The sequence below is a fragment of the Caenorhabditis briggsae genome (assembly GCF_000004555.2).
Source record: "Caenorhabditis briggsae complete genome, chrI, whole genome shotgun sequence".
Lineage (NCBI taxonomy): Eukaryota > Metazoa > Nematoda > Chromadorea > Rhabditida > Rhabditidae > Caenorhabditis > Caenorhabditis briggsae.
In genome coordinates this window covers 9,405,016-9,423,499 of record NC_013489.2, presented here as the reverse complement: position 1 = coordinate 9,423,499, position 18,484 = coordinate 9,405,016, and the positions used below count along the sequence as shown (strand labels likewise).

At 37.4% G+C, this 18,484-nt stretch overlaps 2 protein-coding genes across 2 annotated transcripts; one reads left to right on the top strand and one right to left on the bottom strand.

Moving 5' to 3' along the window:
- Positions 1-331: 331 nt before the first annotated feature.
- CBG12545 lies at positions 332-4,939 on the bottom strand (the record flags this gene model as incomplete). Its single annotated transcript, XM_002640017.2, has 9 exons — positions 332-499; positions 928-1,166; positions 1,214-1,345; positions 1,393-2,446; positions 2,494-2,679; positions 2,728-2,956; positions 3,000-3,121; positions 4,592-4,757; positions 4,809-4,939. The coding sequence occupies 9 exons, from the start codon at positions 4,937-4,939 to the stop codon at positions 332-334; spliced, it is 2,427 nt and encodes an 808-aa protein (XP_002640063.2).
- Positions 4,940-12,287: 7,348 nt separating this feature from the next.
- On the top strand, positions 12,288-17,287 carry CBG25352 (the record flags this gene model as incomplete). The annotated part of the gene is made up of 15 exons (XM_045239998.1): positions 12,288-12,396; positions 12,441-12,669; positions 12,712-12,817; positions 12,876-12,990; positions 13,034-13,128; positions 13,174-13,390; positions 14,206-14,413; positions 14,460-14,556; positions 14,604-14,720; positions 15,222-15,469; positions 15,512-15,636; positions 15,682-15,910; positions 15,959-16,064; positions 16,108-16,221; positions 16,919-17,287. The coding sequence occupies 15 exons, from the start codon at positions 12,288-12,290 to the stop codon at positions 17,285-17,287; spliced, it is 2,484 nt and encodes an 827-aa protein (XP_045099307.1).
- Between the last annotated feature and the right edge of the window lie 1,197 nt (positions 17,288-18,484).

Here is an 18,484-nt window from a genome sequence, read left to right as displayed (position 1 = left end):
GTATTCGATTCCAAAATGCAAAATGAGCAATCGACTAATAGTACAATTATTAGTAGAAACAAAAAAAGAGAGAAGAATTGAGCAATTTTGAGGAAGATTTGAGAGAGAGAGAGAGAGTAAATGAGGGGCAGAAAATAACTTATTTTCGAATTTTAGTTTCTCGTTATATACAGCTACAGAAATATAAGAAAATATGAGTTGGTGAGGGACACTATTTTAAAGCAAAAGAACAGTGGATCATCAACAAAAAAACATAGAATGAGAATGCGAGAAAAAATGGCCGGGAAGAGGAACACGATGAATTGGGAAGTATTAGGAATTATAATTGTATCTAGCATCCACCTCCACCTCCGAGAAGTGATGGAGAAATCGTGAAGTCTGTGGCAATGTGGAGTCCGTGTTCGACGATGTGCACATCTGGATTGATGATTCCAATTGGAAGAGGAAGATTTGTTGGGATAGAAATGGCAATTCCCTTCTGGAGGCCATCGTTAGCAACCTGAAATATTAAACGAATTCAGTTTCCTGGAGACCACTGATTTTAGGAATAAAAACATTTTCTGGGAATCCAGACAAATAAAAGTTTTACGGAATCCGGAATCTGAAATTCAGACATTTCCAATTTGCAGAAAAATTCTAAAATACACACTTCGCCCTTTATTTCTGTATCGTTTTTAACTGAAGTACAGACAACAATTCTTTGTCGGAAATAATTTTCACAGATTGTCATATTTTTTGAAAATCCGGAATAAAACAGTTTTCTCCTAATCCAGAATGCGGAATTCAGAATAAATACATTTTCTCGGAATTCGGACAAAAATATTTTTACGGATTTCCGGTATCCGGCAGGAACGAAAACACGAAATCCGGAATACGGATATCTCTGCTAGAGACTCATTCTTGTCTGATTGTTTTCTAATCACAAACCTTCTGCAACAATTCCTTTCCAAGATTTCCCAAATTATCGAGTGCATCCTGTGGAAGACCCAACGATCCAGTTCTATCAGAAAGATGAAGTTGTGTGATTTCAGCAGTTCCAGATAATCTTCCTCCGCCGATTCTGGCAGTCAAAACAACAGTCGCAGCAATTGTGATCGTTCCGACCTTGGTGTTGGTTTGATCGATGTAAATGTCAGCATCAGCGATCAGATCAAGAGTGACCATTCCTTTAAAAATTTTTGTTAATCAAATTGCAATACAACGATTTTTATACCTCCTTTAGCAGAAGAAAGAATAACTGATGGAGCACGAACGGTTCTGATTTGAACGGCAATTTTCTTATTTGGATACTTTTCGCGGACGGCTGGAAGGATATCTCCGAAGCAGATTCCGAGGTCGGCGAGTCCTGGAAAACATTTCTTCTGAATAATTTTGAAAGAATCATCAACAAACCAGCAGTATCTTCTTGACGTCTTCTTCTGGAATCTCTCATTCTCTTGGATCTCAATCTTGTAGTTTCATTTGTTGCTCCAATAATTTCTGGATCAGAATTGTGAGTAGCCACGTGTCTGCTTGGACGAACAGACACAACAATGGTCGAGTTTGTATGAACTCCTCTTCTCAAACGGTACTTTGCCTTCTCCTTTGCCAATCGACGTCTTCTTTTTGCTTCTTCCTCATCCAGTTCGACTGATGTGGCTTCCAAATCGTCATCGTCATCCGAGCAAGTTGTCTTCAAAAGCTCTCCGATCTTTGGAGTCTCTGGACCGATACGGAATGATAAGAACTGTTTGCGGTGAAGCCAGTAGAATAGGGAGTTCACAGTGTAATCGGTGACAATGAATTCAGCCATTTGTCCTCCATAATATGGGAATTGAGTTGGGAATGGTCCAAATGGAGTTCCACCTTGTCCGTATGGAGAGAATTCTCCAGTCAAGTCAACAGTGTAGTCGTTTGAAGTGGCATAAGACTGAATGTATTGGAGAGAAAGGTACAGATCATTGAGTTTGCTCATGTCGAGATGTCCAGCAATTTGACGAAGGAATGAAGCTGGATCATCAGAAGAACCTCCAGCAGCAGAGCATTTAGAGCAATCTGGTGGTGGTTGAACAGCGACTGGCCCAGCAGCCACAGTTGGTGGTGGTGGATATCTTGGTCTAGCTCCAACATTAGTGTAAGTGGCAACCTGTTGTGATTGGTATTGTCCAACACCAGCAGCTCTGATTGTTGCAGCATACATTCTCTGTCTTCCAATTCCTTGTGGAAGTACCAAATTTTGAGTGATATTGGCACTTCTTGGATAACGGAGAGCTTGAAGTTGTTGAAGAGTTCTGACGGCAGCTGCCTTTCTTTGTCCCTCTGTGTATGCGGTCGATGGAATCTGTGGTGCTGGAGCAGATCCTCCGGCAATTGGGACCGATGGAGCAACTTGAGCTGGAGCAACTTGTGTTGGTTGGGGGTTGGTTGATGGAATGAACACTGGCTGCTTTGGACAGGTTGATGGACACTGAAAATGCAATTGGTATATTGGAAATTAAAAAAAGAGACTCTTACGTTTCCACCTCCTCCGCTGCTTCCTCCGAGCCCGAGAGCTCCTCCGAACAATGAAATCATTTGCTGAAGAGCAATGGTTTGTGGAAGAGCTCCAAGTTTTGAGTTGAGTTTCTCGTTGATGATGTTTGGAAGTTGACCGCAAACTTGTCCTGGGATCATTTGACGAACTTGGTTTGAGATTTGACTCTGTAATTAAAGACTTTCTTTCAAGCAGCACGAAATAAATGAGCGTACTCTGAATTGACTGTTCACAATATCTCCAACTAATCCTCCATTCTCAATGTAAGCATCAGCATATCCGATTTGCATGTCACAAGACAGAAGACGGACGTATGGACCACGTGGTCCTCTTTCAATTGCTAATTGAACTGTAATGGTGGCTTGATGAATATTCAATTGAACGATTCCAGACAAAGCGATCGGAAGGAGAACGACCACTTGTCCACCCAAGTTTCCAGTGACTCTGAAATAAATTTTAGTTGGGATTTAAGCAGAAGGGTTCATACCCAAGATCAACATTCTGAACTTGAAGGACGATTCTGTTTGGTGGAGCTGGATAAAGAACAACTCTCTGTGGACATCTATACCGGGAGACGTACAAATTGTAGATGTTTACACATCCTTGTACCTGTAATGATCAGTTTTCTTATAGTGTTTGTCATTGATATTGTTTCGATAAAAATACCGCAGAACCTGTAACAGAAGGATCCCCTAGTTTTTAAATTTGAGCTAAATTTGGGTTCCTGTAAAAGATATGAAACATTTGCCTACTGATGAATTGTATATAATGAAATCACATGTCTTTCATCAGTTGGTAAAAAAAATATATCTTGCATAGGAAGTGAGACATTTGAGCTCAAACTTGACAGTGTGGGGGCCGTTCTTTTACAGGTTTTATGGTATGTTTCCAAAATGTTTCAGTGAAACACTTGTCTTAAAGGTAGGGGGACATTAAAAAAAACTATGTAGGATTTTTGTTCATCTCGAAGAGTCCAACTCGTGGGACGAGAATTGAAAGAATGGCGCCGCTACCGACTGAGCCACACAGGCAAAGGTAGAGCGAGCATAGATAAAAGCGAGCACGATAGCTTATAAGCATTGTACACCGTTACGTCAGAATGAATACAGTCGACTGTGATCAATCCGAAATCAATCCGAATCCGATTGATCAATCCGAAAAATATCCTGTCCCCCTTCCTTTAATCCCCCTGTTCTTCTTAATAATTTCAGTGATCTTGACGGCCATTGAACCATAATCTCCTTCTTTGTCTCCTCCTTCACCCAGTTAAAAATGTTATTAAAAATCAAGAGAGAAGCCTATAAGGAACAAGTTTTTCCCTTCTCTATATTTTGTTTTTCCCCACCACCCCTTCGACCTGTTACGTAATCTTATATTGCCCCTTCAGCTTCTTTCCCTTCGTAGACTACAGTTCGATACGAAAAGCCGCAAAAAAAAGGAGATGAGAAGATTTCACGTAGATTCATGCAATTTAATTGAGAAAATGATGAATGAAAACGAGGTGATTAGGTGATAAAATTTAGCCGAATATCCTGTTTTTCATGAGTATCGAGGTCTTATTACGTAACCATGAAATGTATACGAAAAAGAGAAGAAGAAGAAGAAGAAAGAGACTATTACGGTAAAATGAGTAACAGAAATGTGAGAAACAGGCAAAAAACAAGAGAATGGACGAAGAGGAAAAGTAGTGTACTACGGTACAAAATGGAACAGTTTTTACAGTTTCATTGGGGGGAAAGTTTTTGGGCATAGGACACATTCTACTTGTGAAGTTTTACTTTTTTAGTTTTTTGAAGAGGAGAACTAGCGAAATCTGGCGATGTTCCAGATGATGGACTAATTCGTAATTAAATCTTTTTTGAAAATATTCAGGTTTTTACGAGCTGTGCCACGGCCGGCATTTTGGATAGGGTACTTCTGGGATAGGTAGGATACGGCTGCTTAGCAGCCCTGGCAGTGTCTGGTTCGCTGAACGTATTTTTGAAATAACGGGCTGATAAGCCTACGACAACCTCCTGAGCCGCGATCGGCCGCGACCGCGATTCGCACAGCCTTGATTCCTAGAAAAAAGTGACTTACCATTGGGATGCATTGAGAGATTGGTGGAATTCTAGCTTTCTTGATTTCAGTATTCAAGAGTCCAGCGACCAGAGTACTGGCATATTGAAAAGCTCTTGAATTCAAACGAGCACGAATTCCCGGGTATCCACGTTGACCTTGAAGAAGAATCGGGTTGAAGTCGGGTCTGAAATATTTCGATTCTTTAGATTAACCCTTAAATCCCAAAAAAACTCACCCAGATGCGAAAGATCCTCCAGCTCCTTGAACTGATTGGACTGCTGATCCTCCTCCGCCATTCGATCCTCCAGCATATCCGCCGGATTGGACGGTGCCTATCAAAAGGCAAACTGATAATATCTTCAACATCTGATGGAACCCAGCACCTCCAGAGAGTCCTGAAACGAGAAGATTGAAATGAATGATTTGAAAAGGAAGGTAAGACCAAGATAAATTCGAAAACAGTAATGGGGGAACAAAGCGGCTGGAAAGGGTGCCCCATGTGTGTAACTTCATCGTTCCTTTTTAATGAAAAACCAGTCGGAAAATGAACATACAGCCACTTCGGCTTGTCACTGGTACTATCGGAGAGAGTAGGACAATGGAGATGATTCTCGAGAAAAAGAACGAAGAGAGAAGAAGCTTGTTACGTAAGATGGAACAAAAACACTCGATGACGAAAGATGAAGTGAAACTGATGAGGCAGAGATTAAAATTCGAGAGTGCCAGGAAGCGAATTCAAGGAAATTTAATATAGTCTCCTCAAAAATTTGGGATGAGCAATTGTATATCAGATGATCGAAACTCATATGACAGGAAACCTATGACTGAACCCCATCCTGCCGATTTCCTCAGCAAAGATACCTTTCCTAACAGTGTCGATACTCCAAAATAGATAAAAGGGCATAATGGGATTAAAATGGGAGCGATAGACATTTTCAGATGCAGGGATTTGAGCAGATTCTCGTAGATCAGGTTTTAGATTAAAGAATCCTGGAGTTCAGAAAGGTATAATTTACCAAAAGTCAAACGTAAACAGCTTGATATAACTCTAGCAAGCCGTCAACTTTGAGATCAATTATCTCATTTTCTGTGAAAGATACCCAAAAGTAGTAAACTGATCAAATGCTTATCATAATGACAGAAATATTTTGTCAGTGATCCACTTTTTATATCTTTCACAGGAACCGAGATAAACTTTCTCAAAGTTGAAAGTTAGGAGATGGGAGTCATTCTATCCGCTAACTCAAATGTTCTGAATGTCAATGTTATGCCTTTCAGTAGTTACAAAATTATGAACTTTCGAAATGAAGCATGTAACTTCTAAATCTCTTTTTCAGATGATTCATTTCAAAGCACCGAAAATTGGAACCATTTCGATCAAATCCTTTCAGACAGGGTTCAGACTTTGACCATCCATAATTTCAGGTTCACCATTACCAGAAACTTCTTGTTTGGCACAAATCCACCTAGAAAAATAAGTAGGAAAAGATTGGAAAAGTCTGATCTCAAAAAAAAAAAGAAAAGAAAACCGCAATTTTGCATCGTCAAAAGCAGGTATTTTGTGACGATGACGCAATGCAAAAAGATGTGGGAGGGGGGCGTGCGGGGGGCAGAAGTGAATTGATTGATCATCAGAAGACGAACGGCAAAGTGAAAGTAAAGGAATGACGACTGAAAAGAAAAAGCAAGAAGAAGAAGAAGAAGAAGAAAAAGAAGAAAAATGAGATTCAATTGTTTTCCCTGTCAGCACATATTCGATCCGGAAGACTCTTTTCACTTTCCAGCATTTAAAGAGAAAGGTCTGTTTACCTAAGCTTTCATCTACTATGTACTAGTAGTTATCGTTCAAGGTAAATTGGATTCTGGAGATGCGATATTTGAAAGCTATCGTTTATCCAGACAGAAGTTTTCTTTTCTAGCTAAAGACCGAAGTGAAAGAAAGTACGGTAAAGTAATAGAAAACGCTACCTAACTTTGAGTAAATTTATCTCTGTTTCTGTGAAAGATACAAAAAAGTTTTTAACTGATAAATTGTTTATCATAATATCCGAAGTGTTTTATCTGTTGACAAATTTTTGATATCTTTCACAGGAATCGAGATAATTGAGCTAAAAGTTGAAAATTTGGGTGGGTTCCTATCAAGAATTGGAAGACTTGCAGAATGCCATGGAGTCGGGATTTTTGTTGGTAATTCTATGAAACATCAATTGGGTAAGTTTCATAAAAACAAATCTACTGGACATTTTCAAGAAAACAACATGAAAAGGAAGTATGTAGTTCTCTAAAATGGAACTAACAGTAAATGAGAAGAAGAGAAAAAAGAGGAAGGTCATAGTTAGGCACCGCAATGAAAGGGGGCGGGGCGACCAAATTTTTCTCCCCTTTTCAGAAATCCATCTTTGAAGGCTTGTACCGGGCGTTAGAAACCCATTATTTTTTTGGTGAGAACTTGTCCCTATGTAATCGACTACGCTGAATCCAATGAAATTATCAGTTCTTCGATAACTTTATTATTTTGATTCGAAAACTTCGAAAAATAGAAGTGGGACTGACAAAGTGGACTAAAAGTGTTGGATGGAAGTTCGCGCCATTAGATTTTTTAATGGATTCTGATAGTTTATGAACTGGGGGATTGGATTTTGAAATAAAATCAAAATTCTAACGACGCCCTTGTTCCACAATTTTCAGCCAAAGTTCCAGCTAAAATAAATAAAAAATTTCAGCGATGACCCCAATTTTTTTTTGCATATTATGGTAAAACTAAGTCTTGTGTATACTTCTGCCAATTTTCAGAAAGATTGGATACATCTAAGTAGTTTTGATACTCATCCGAAAATTCCAAACTTTCAAAATTTTCAGTTTTTGGAAGTTTTGAAGGTGACACAGGTGAGCGCCACCGATTTTCTTTTCACCATAAGATTCTACGCAAAATTTGCCACTAAGAGCAATTATAATTAAAAAATTCTATCGACGCCCTTAATGTGTTATACGTCTGTTTCCTTATCATTCACAGATCAATTTCTTTAAAACATAGGAAGAAAGCAACACCGGAAGAAGGCAGCAGGCAGCGAAGAGTCGCACATTCATATTTTCCCTCTAAAGCTACCACCGCGAGTGCAGCCGTGGCCGACTGGATAGTGGGTGCGCGCGCCGATCTGACGCAGGCGGAGGTTCGGGTCTCTCTCGCGTCTAATAGCTTTTTCTTTAATTTCCTTCACGAATTTTCCGCGCCGCAGTATTGCAAGCTTCTAAACACCGCCCACTTTTCTGCGCACCGCAAAAAAATGAGGAGAAAGTCAGTACATTGAGGTCTGATACAAAATGGTGTGTAACTCGGGATTGAATGAAGATTTTTCGCTGAAATTTTGGGAATGGACTTCTGTAAAGTAGGAGAAGACAATCCAACAATAAAAACTGGGAAAAATCTATTTTGAAAATTTTGTTGTGGTGCCTAGTCATAGTATATTGTTTTTCATGTTACCACAATGCAGTCACAATAAAAAAACACATTATAATCAGTGATAAGATATCAATTCGTTTTTGAGTTTTCAAAGGTAACTGTTTCGAACTTTCGAAAAGTGGTTCCAGAATTTAGTAGAAGAATTTATCAGACATTTTTTGAGGGTGAAATGTAGTGATTACAGTAACACGTCGATATTTTCGAAACGTCGTGTAAATGCGCTCCAACGCGAATAAGCGTGAACTACAGTAACATTAGCGTTAGTCTCGACAAGAAAGCTTCAAATTCAACTGGAGAAAACACCGTGACTATAGAGAATACCGTAAAAAGCTGACTTCACTGAAAAGAATTGTTTTAAAAGTGACAAATCCGAGAAAAAGTTCGCTCTGGAGAGCTGAAGCCAAGGGTTAGCAAAGAGTTTCGGACCAACAGAACTTAGGACAACTGACAACTCTCCTCACACTACAGAAACTACAGTGACTACAGTAACCCCTAAAATTTGCCACGTCATTACCGGAATACGACATCACTTATCGGTATGAAGTGTTAGGGTGTTAGATAACAATGACATAAAACAGCGGTTACGCAACATCGAACATTTCTCTTTTCTCCTTTTTTGCTTCATATCGCAACACAAACATGCGCGACGGGGTGGCATCTCTCTATATCTGATATCATGAGTCGATCGGTTGGCAGAAGCAGACGAAAAAGAGAGGATAAATGGCAACTATACGGGGCGGATACATGAAGAGAGAAGAAGAAGAAGCTTGTCGGTTGTGTGGGGACTGTAGAAAGAGAGGATGTCTGTGTGAACTTGAGATTCCCCCTTCCTCCGCCTCGTTTTCCAGATGGCATTGGTAAGAAACGAGAGAGTAAGAGGGTTCGTCAGAGAGTCAGAGATACCGGTTTTGGTGGCATCGTCGTAGACATAGAAGCTTTTTGGGAAAAAAGGGTTGTAGAATAAAGAAGCGATACATATTTGTATTAGATTTGTAGGCATGAAAAGAAGGAGGGTTTGAACCTCGAAAACCCCTTTCGTGAATGTACTATATTGTGTTGTAATCTTGTTGTAGCCTTTTCTCTCTTTTTTGTTCAAGACATCTGATCAAAATTCTTGAATAATGAGTAAGGAGTCGGAAGGTCGTGAGAGGGTGTAATGAAGTGGTGAAGCTAGAAATGAATGGAGTTTGACTAATTAAGTCCTTGATCATTTCGTACTGTTGAGTTCCGAAGCTTACGACATACACAAGAAGCAAAGTTCTCTGTGATGAACTCAGTTTGTACTTTAGATATCGTTAAAGCTCTAATAGAAGGCCCCCTAACTTTTAACTTTGAACGAATTTTTCTCGATTCCTGTAGAAGATAGGATAAAGTTGTCAACTGATGATATATATGTCAAAATATCAGGAAAAATCGTCAATTAACACGTATTTGATATCTTTTACAGAGAATGAAATAATTGAGCCCAAACTTGACAGTCAAGGGGCTCGTCTATTGGAGATTTTACGATGTTATGATAGTTTCATAAAAATTAGTTTCCAAGAAACCTAAAGAATAATGTTATCAAATGTTTAACATTTCAGCTTTTAGCTCTTCAGTTATCTTAAGTCATCTTGTCTCGAGCAAGTGAAAAAATTTGAATGATCTCATTCAACAACAATCACTCATTAAAAAGAAGGGCAATATTGGGTTACTGCAGTTCCATCCAAAAATTAGAAAAGTCTTATCCCAGAGTTCTAGAGAGACAGATAATCTTCACAAATTTCTTGAAACTCTTTCTCACCAGAACATTTCAGAAATCCGTCTGCTAGAATAGAATTCCAGAATTCGAAACGCCCTTCAACGCCCTCATAATGACTAACACGACTTATTATCAGTGATCCAGATATAGAGTAATGTTAAAGTAACGATGGGAATGTTATATCACTTGAGAATTAGAGATTCAAAAAACTGAAATTTCCATAGAAAAGGGCATGGAAAACAACGGGAAAAATGGACACAGGGAGTGTCCAAAAAAACTGATTTTTGAAAACAAAATGAGAAAAAAGAACTGGAAAATTTGCATAGTATTATTTTTACAAACAAACATTTCCTAGTGTCAAAAAGTAGCTGGTCCCAGGTAACTGGAACAATTGATGAGGGAAGATGAAAATTAGAATTTTTATCTGAAAATGGAAATTCACTAACCTAAAACAATTATTCTTTTATAAACCGATTCTCTAGTGGAGCGCTAGAAAACTCACAAGAACATTTTTATTCTGGTACAAAAAAAATCGGAGCTGTGGAAGAGCAACGCCAGTGGCCGTGAAAGTATTTTCAGGTTACGGTTGTTGTCGTTGTGGAGCCTTCCTTCGGCTAGTGCCACCGGCGTTTCTCGTCCACAATTTCAATTTTTGTATGAGAATAATACTTGAAAAATGCATATTCACTATTTAACCGCCTCTACAGAAAGGGTTTGAATTTTTTTCCAAAAAAAATTTGCTGCAATTTTAGAAAATTCAAAGAATCCGATATAACATTAAAATCAACCTGAAACATAGATCAGAATCAAAACTACAGCTGGATTACACAAGAAAAAACCTGGGAAGTGACAGAAGAGTTGTTGTCCAGTTGACAAACAACTTGACACATGTTACACATTCAGAAGCCGTCGTCTCTTCTGAAGATGTATATGAATAACTACTCTCAGACTTCGTGGCTTCTTCCGTCTTCTGGATGGCAGTTCCGGTTGGCTTTTCGAACTGTCTTCTTCTGTGTCAATACACCTTTTGCAGCTTTTCCATTCTCTTCAATTAGAATTCTCTCTCTCTCTCTCTCTCTCTCTCTCTCTCTCTCTCTCTCTCTCTCTCATTTCCTCATGTGGCGCAAACACGGTTACGCAAGAATCGGTGGTTTCATTCTCTCTTTTCCTTTTTTCATGCCGCCTGTCGGATTACAAGCTTCTCGGTTTGTCGCCTCTTTCGCAAAACCCGAAACGTCTTCTTCTCCTTTATGAAGAAAAAGAAACAATCTTCTTTTTTGGAACAAAACGGACACAGGTGGCCGATTGGAACATAACCGAAAAAATCAGAGAAAAGGTAACAGGATTTCGTGACAAATGAGACATGTGTACAAATGGAAATAAAATCAGATTGGGAGTAGTTGTTGGATGTTACCGTATACATTAACATTTGTTGATTTTCCGAGATGGAATGGATACGGTAGAGTGGTTTCAAATGACTAGGACAACTGTCAGTATGGTTCGGCAACATTGGATAAAACTAATGATAATCTACAAATAACTTAAACTTATCGAAATATTCAGGTTCTGACTTTCTTCACAAAACTCAACATTTTAAATTGTCGAGTTTTCGAATTCAGAATCTCTACATTCGAATTTTCTCTACTCATCAATTTTCCAACGTCTTCAAAACTTAGAGTCTTTGAATATTTGAATTTTCAAGTTTTTGAACTTTCAAGTTTCTGAGGTTGTCCATTCTGAAACTTCCGAATATTTCATTTACCCAATATTCAAAGAAAAACTCGGAAAGTCAGAAATCCGGAAAACCAAAAGTTCAGAAAGTTGTGAATTCAAAATTTGGAAAGTCAAAAATTGAATTGTGGATTCTGAAAATTCTAAAAGTCTTCTAAATTTTATAAATTCAGTCACTCGGAATATCGGAAAAATAGAAACACCTTTAGATTGTGAAATTTAAGTTTTTGAAATTCTGAATTTTCGGTTTCACTTATGTATTTCTGAACTGAATTTTTTTTCGGAAGTATTAAATTCTGAAGGTCCGAATCATGAACTTCGAAAGTTTTGGATTATCAAACTTCCAATTTTCAAATCCTTAATAAATGTGACAAAAAATATTTATGAGATTACGGAGATTTTTTTAAGCGGAGGATAGAAGGTTCAGCTCCGAAGGGGACATATACCAACTGGTACATTAAGATTTGTTAATTTATCAAGACAGAATGGATACGGTCAAGTGGATTCAGATGGCTCAGATAACTGTCAGTTTGGCAACGTTGGCTAAAAATTTGGAAAAAAAAGCTCGGAAGAAGTTACTGATCTACATAGGAAACATTATTCATGCTCATTCTTAATATTCGCGTCAACATTTCTCCTACTTTTTAAAACTCGGTGAGTTAAAAATAAGTCAGTATTCCAAACAATCAGTTGGCTCAGTCATACCTGTCATCTTTACAAACCACATCTTCATGTGAGGTTCAAAGTCTAGACTACAAAAAATGCTGAAATTTTCCAGAGCGATGCTAAAACTGATAATTTTCTTCACAATCGTATCATCGGGTTTCTGTGGTAAATTGAGTGCGGAATTCGATGCAGAACGTGCTGAAATGTGTGGAAAATCTTTGACTCGTAGGGCGTCCGAGGTTTTTTTTTCGGAACTTCTTGAATTTTAGCAGAGAAACCAAGTTCCAACCCTCATGATGATAAAGTACCATGGGGAATGGCCATCAACTATGTCCGTGGGAGAGACAACGGAACGGAATATTATGGAAGTTCTATTCTGGTTTCTGCTCGTCATGTTATTGCTCCTGGATTTATGGCTATTAGAGAAACGGACAATACATTTAAACAATGGGTATGGGCAGATGAAACAACAGTAGATTTTGCGGCATGCCAGGAAAAGTAGGTTTGAATTGGAAAAAAGTGAACAAGTACAAGTTACAGTAAAATGGCAATTCCTAAAAAGGCCCTGAAGAAACTAAAAATTTGGATCAGCATTTGTCAAGACGTGGAACAGTGCGGAATGCATATTGCACGTTCTGTTATCCAAGTTAGTTTTTAGTAAATGGATTATGGAAAAGAAATAAAATATCTGAAAAAATTATTAGGGATGGTATCTGGGAAACTGTCAACCGGGAGAGGTGCCATTTGGAATACTTCTTCTTGAAATCAGTTCAAATGTTCCACAAAATGAGCCATTCTTTGTTCCGGTCTGCCTTCCAGGTAGTAAAAAATTCATATTCAGAAATTTAAAGTTTTTTTACAGCCGAAAAGAAACCATTGTTTATCGGAGACGCCGTTCACTTTGATTCGTTGGATGTTAAAAACGGAAAAGCCTTTATCACTGCGATTCCTGCTAAAGTATAAAAAAACACAATTGTAGAGCTAAAATTCTGGAATTTTCAGATTCAAAAGTGCGGAGCCAACATCGGAAGATTTGTTCAATCTGTTTGTGCGACACGTGGATCTTGTGTTGAAGGAAGAGCAGGAACTCTTGTGAAAAAGATAGATGGACGAGAAACGGGCGTTGCCGTTTTGTATTCTTTCGAAGCGGGCTGCACGAATGATCATTATGTGTCAATTGGATTTTTTAAAGATGAGCTTTGTTCCCTCGCTGGGATCTGTAAAACGCGAGTAAAACTCTTTCGTTGTTGAAAACTTTTGTTTTATTTCAGAATCACAGAACCGGTTGAAACATCTTCCAAACAATCACTTCAATTTCTTCTTGCCACTGTTTTCGTCATTCTCTTCTTATGATTTTTATTCAATGAAATCTGTCACACATTTTTTGAAATTCAGTTATAATCTTCTGGGAAGTTGTTAAAAACATAGGTTTGATTTTCGAAATAGAAGCGATCCTTTTCATTATCAAACATTTCATCCTACAGTAATCCTTTTCATTTTTGAGCATTTTTCCCTGAAGTGATCTAGGAGTACAAAATCCATGATACAAGGGTACAAAATTTCTGGTTATTTTCTTCTTATCGTTTTACATATTCTGGAGTTTTGATTCTATTTTCTATTTATAATGTTTGATTTATTTATTAATGTGAATAACTTAACGAATACTGGCTATGCTTCTAAATATATTTTTCGAGTTTTTCTAATTATGGATTTCTGTGCTTCTGTTACAGCAGGATTTGCGAAAGTGTCAACTAGCCTATTTGTGCGCTCTACCGATAGACGATGTTGGCTTTTGACTGGAACGTGGTTCATGAACCACATCGAGTCATTCGATTTCTCTTTTCAGTTCAAGATTTTTTCTCTCTTTGTATGAAATGAGGATCTCAATCTTAATTCTCGCTTGCTTGTTTTTATCCCTCTCCGTTTCGGATAAATTGAGTGAGACAGAAGACGAAGAACGTTCAAATGAATGTGGCAGAGCTTTCGACAGTTAGTTTAATAAAAGCTGAATAAAATCTTCTGAAACATTTACAGCCGAAGGCCATTTGAATGACGATTTGTCTCCTTGGACTGTTCGCTTACGACTCCAACAATCCTTCGTTTCTGCATCTTTGATTTCGAAGCGACACGTAATGACATCATTTCCGGCTCTAATAGAGACAGAATTGATAAAAGGACGATGGAGAGAACATACATGGGAAACGGATAGATCAGAAGTCAGTTTTAAAACCTGTATGGATGGGTAAGAAAAAGTGTTTTATTTCTCTCTATTCGATAAGTTTTTAAAGAGTGATGGAAGTTCCCAAGGGCTCACTCAAAGTAGATTTTCAAGCATGTAATATCCATTATCGGTGTCCTTGGATTCCTGGAATTCCAGTCAAATCGGTGCGAATGAAAAAAAAACAACTTATTGATAAAATCATTAATTATAGATTCATTTCATTGGATCATCATGCATATTTTTCTATGAACTCATTAATGATCTCATTCTTATCGAATTGGAAAAAGATATCCCTGATGATTTATATCATTTCACCCCAATTTGTCTCGCTGGTAGTTTTATGATGTTTGAAGACATCTTTAAAAATTCGATTTCAGATTCATCTGATGTGGTCGATAACGGTGAAGATCTTCAAATTCCTCAAGCATCTAATTTAAATTTGACCAGATATAAACGTAATCTCGGCTAAGGTAACGTTTTTGAGATTCTGATTTCAATGATTGATTTTATAATCTTCCAAAGTTCAAAGAAAGGAACATGAGAAAAATAATTTTTCGAAATTTCGTTCATTTAAGCTCCCTCGAGGAGATCTCATTTTTAGAACATCGACTGATCTGTTCACTCCTAATTCAAGATTCCCACCGATCATGTTGACATATGAATTCAATAAACTATCATCTGAGGAAAATGAGGAAAATGCAAAGACTTGTGGAAAACCATCCAATCGTAAAAACTTGTCGACATCTTAAAAACTCTCCTCTCTACTTAAATAGTTCAACTATCCAATTTGTGGAAAATGTTCAATAAATGAAGTAATTTATTTTTACAGGTCAATACATCAATCAATTCGGAAAAGATCGGTGTTGAAAGTTGTAACACCTCAATTAGCAATATTATATGCGCAGATTTGGATGTGTGCTTGACGTCACGTGGCGCTGGCCTACTGAAAAAATCGAATGACAGAAATACGGTGGTTGCATTTTCGGGGTATTATGAGGATAAATGCAACAGGCAAACGTTCATTCCTGTTGCGACGCACAAGAAAAAAATATGTGAATTGAGTGGAATTTGCAAAAAGTTAGTTTTTCATCTGATCTACTTGTTCAATCTCATTTTTAGAACATCGACTGATCTGTTCACTCCTAATTCAAGATTCCCACCGATCATGTTGACATATGAATTCAATAAACTATCATCTGAGGAAAATGAGGAAAATGCAAAGACTTGTGGAAAACCATCCAATCGTAAAAATTGAAACCTGATAATTGTTCTGGATGATTTGTTTTCAGCTGATTCTAAACTGGAAAGTGAGTTGAGCCCATGGACCGTCACCTTAAAAGTGGAAAACGCACCCACGGGGAATACAACCAGTCAAATCTGGACATCTTCAACATTGATTTCAAAACGGCACGTTGTAGTGGCAGCATTTGCGTTAATGAATGGAAAAGAAGGTGACTGGAATACTGTTCGATGGGTTCCAGACGATACAAAAGTAGACATGTCAAAGTGTAGAAATAAGTAAGTAATCAGGGAAAAGATAATGAAAAAATATAAATTGTATTTTAGTGTAATGGAGATACCAGTCGAGTATATGAGAAAGACAAAAGTATTCACGAGTCCATGCATTGATCAGCATCAGTGTACAACTGGGTTATATCGCTTTGTGAAATCGGTGAATTTTTCATTATTTTAAAATAGTTATTATTGGAATTTAGGCCGTCTATTTTGGAGTTTGTGAGTCCGATCAAATGGCATTTGGTGTTATTCTTCTTGAAGTTTGGGGAGATGTCCCGCCGCGTAGTCTTCCAAACACCATTCCCATTTGTCTTGCTGGTAACATATTTGTCTTGCTGGTAACATATTCCAAGAATCTCTGAATCTGAGAATGTCAGAGACTTCGAATTTCGAATTGACTGAATGTTGAATTTCAGAATTTGGACATTAGAGAACTTCAGATCTTTAGAATTTTAGAAGCTCAGAATCTCTGAATTCCGAAACTTTTAAATTTCAGATCTTCAGAATTTTAAGATAGTAAAAAGAAGTTTCAGAAAAACGAATGCCTCAGCTAGAGAGCAACCTCAAATTGCACGCTCTCCGAGTGGATAACAAGACAGGATACGTCAGGAGTATAAGACCAGCTCAGGTTTTTATAATTTCATCTTTTGGGGAGAAACCGTGAAACCTGTATTAGAAGGGCACCTTTAATGGACGGAAAAAAAAATAAAAGGGCCCCCTGTAATAAAAGGGTTTTCCTCAAAATTTGTTTATTCAAAATAATTACTTCCGTACGTTTTCGGTGAAAAATATCCCGGAAATTTCATATTTCCACAGAAAATTGTTGAAAAAGTTTTTTTGTTGGTAAAATTGATAGATTTTTAATATTGAACGAGAATTCGTCAAATTTTTTGATAAACATTTACAAGAAGAAAAACAGAAAAGCCCCCTCTAATTGTAGGGCCCTCCGGAGGAGCTTTTAAACAGTAGAAAGGGTTTCCTAATACAGGTTTTACGGTAATATATTTTCAGACCATAAAATGTAATGACACTAGAAAATATTACAACAAGATATGTTTCACTCGTCCTACTTGTTCGAAGTACTCTGCTGGAGGACTTCTGAGAAAAGAAAACGGAAAGCAGAAACTGATCGGAATAATGTATTATCACTCACCAGACTGCAAGGAAAATAATGCGGTATCAATTGAGGTCTTGGCTGATCTTTTCTGTGTCTATGCTGGAATTTGTAAAGTGGCGACAAAAGAGCAACCCAAAAAGGAAAAGCTAGTACAGCTTTCAGAAGGTCAAGATGGTACTGCTGCTCCGTCTTTCTCGATGTATATGTTTTCTGGAGTTTTAATTCTATTGGCTATTTTGATTCTATTGGCGATATTATGTTGAATTAATTAATGAATGTGAATTAATTTAATGAATACTGACTGTGGTTCTAAAGATATTTTTGAGTTTTATCAAAATTTTAAATTAGCTTTAATCGATTTCTTCATCAAATTTCCTCGAACTTGTTCCCCTAAAGTGATTTAGAGGTAGGAAATTCCTGGGTAAACTGTATTTTTCGTACCACTGTGTTGAATATTTTATCAATAAAGTTGCGACACATTTGGGCACAAATTTTAATTCAGCTCCACAACATTTGATAATTACCCAGGAATTTCACCTTAACATGTTGGCCGCAATAGAAGCAAACTTAGAATTTTTGTTTCTCATTTTCCAACAGTATTGTCCATTTTATTTTCGTTATTGTTGCTCGTTAATATTAAGTTTTCAGACACAGTTGCTTCCGTTCTTCCGTTCAATTTTTTAAAAATCTAAAAGGTTTTAAAATATAGTTAGAGCACTTCTGAGCTTCTATTACCGAATTTACATAATTCCAATTAGCCTGTTTGTGCGCTCTACTGATGGACACGCGATCGTATCCCCACACCAGGGGGCATTTCCCGTATTTTGTTCACGATTAACCCCGATTACTGTACTCTGACAAAAACCACTAGGCTCTGGGGAGAACTCGAACCAACGATGGTTGATTCAAATTCATCCCTGTTAACCACTAGGCTAATCGGGAGCACGTTAGATGAAGTTTCGATGGTTGTTATATACTACACGTTTTTAAAATTAAAAATTAACTTTTTCTTTTTTTTCGGCATTTCTGATTGTAAATTCAAATGATTCTTGGGGTAGTTTTTGGAGTTTCCGATCACCAAATGTTCACCAAATGTTCGAAAAAAAGGGAAATTGTTTTTTTTTTCTGAATAGGCATTTCATAGGGATTTTTTAATACTTTTAAAGGCTAATTTGAAAATTAAAAAAAATTATTGGGATAGTTTTTAGAATATTCTAAACTGAAAAAAACATACAGTGGCGAACGTTAGTGATTGTCCCTCTATACTTTTGTTCATAACTTTTTTAAAACTTGTCCAATAATCGAAAACTTTTTTGTTAATTGTAGCTGTATTTCCAACAAAACGTCATATAAGTTTTTTGAAACTCAATCACTTTTTGTGTCTTCTGAATCTTCTAAGACGTGACGATGACTCCAGAAGAAAAAACAATTTTTCCGTCAGAATTTTTTTGAAGATTGGC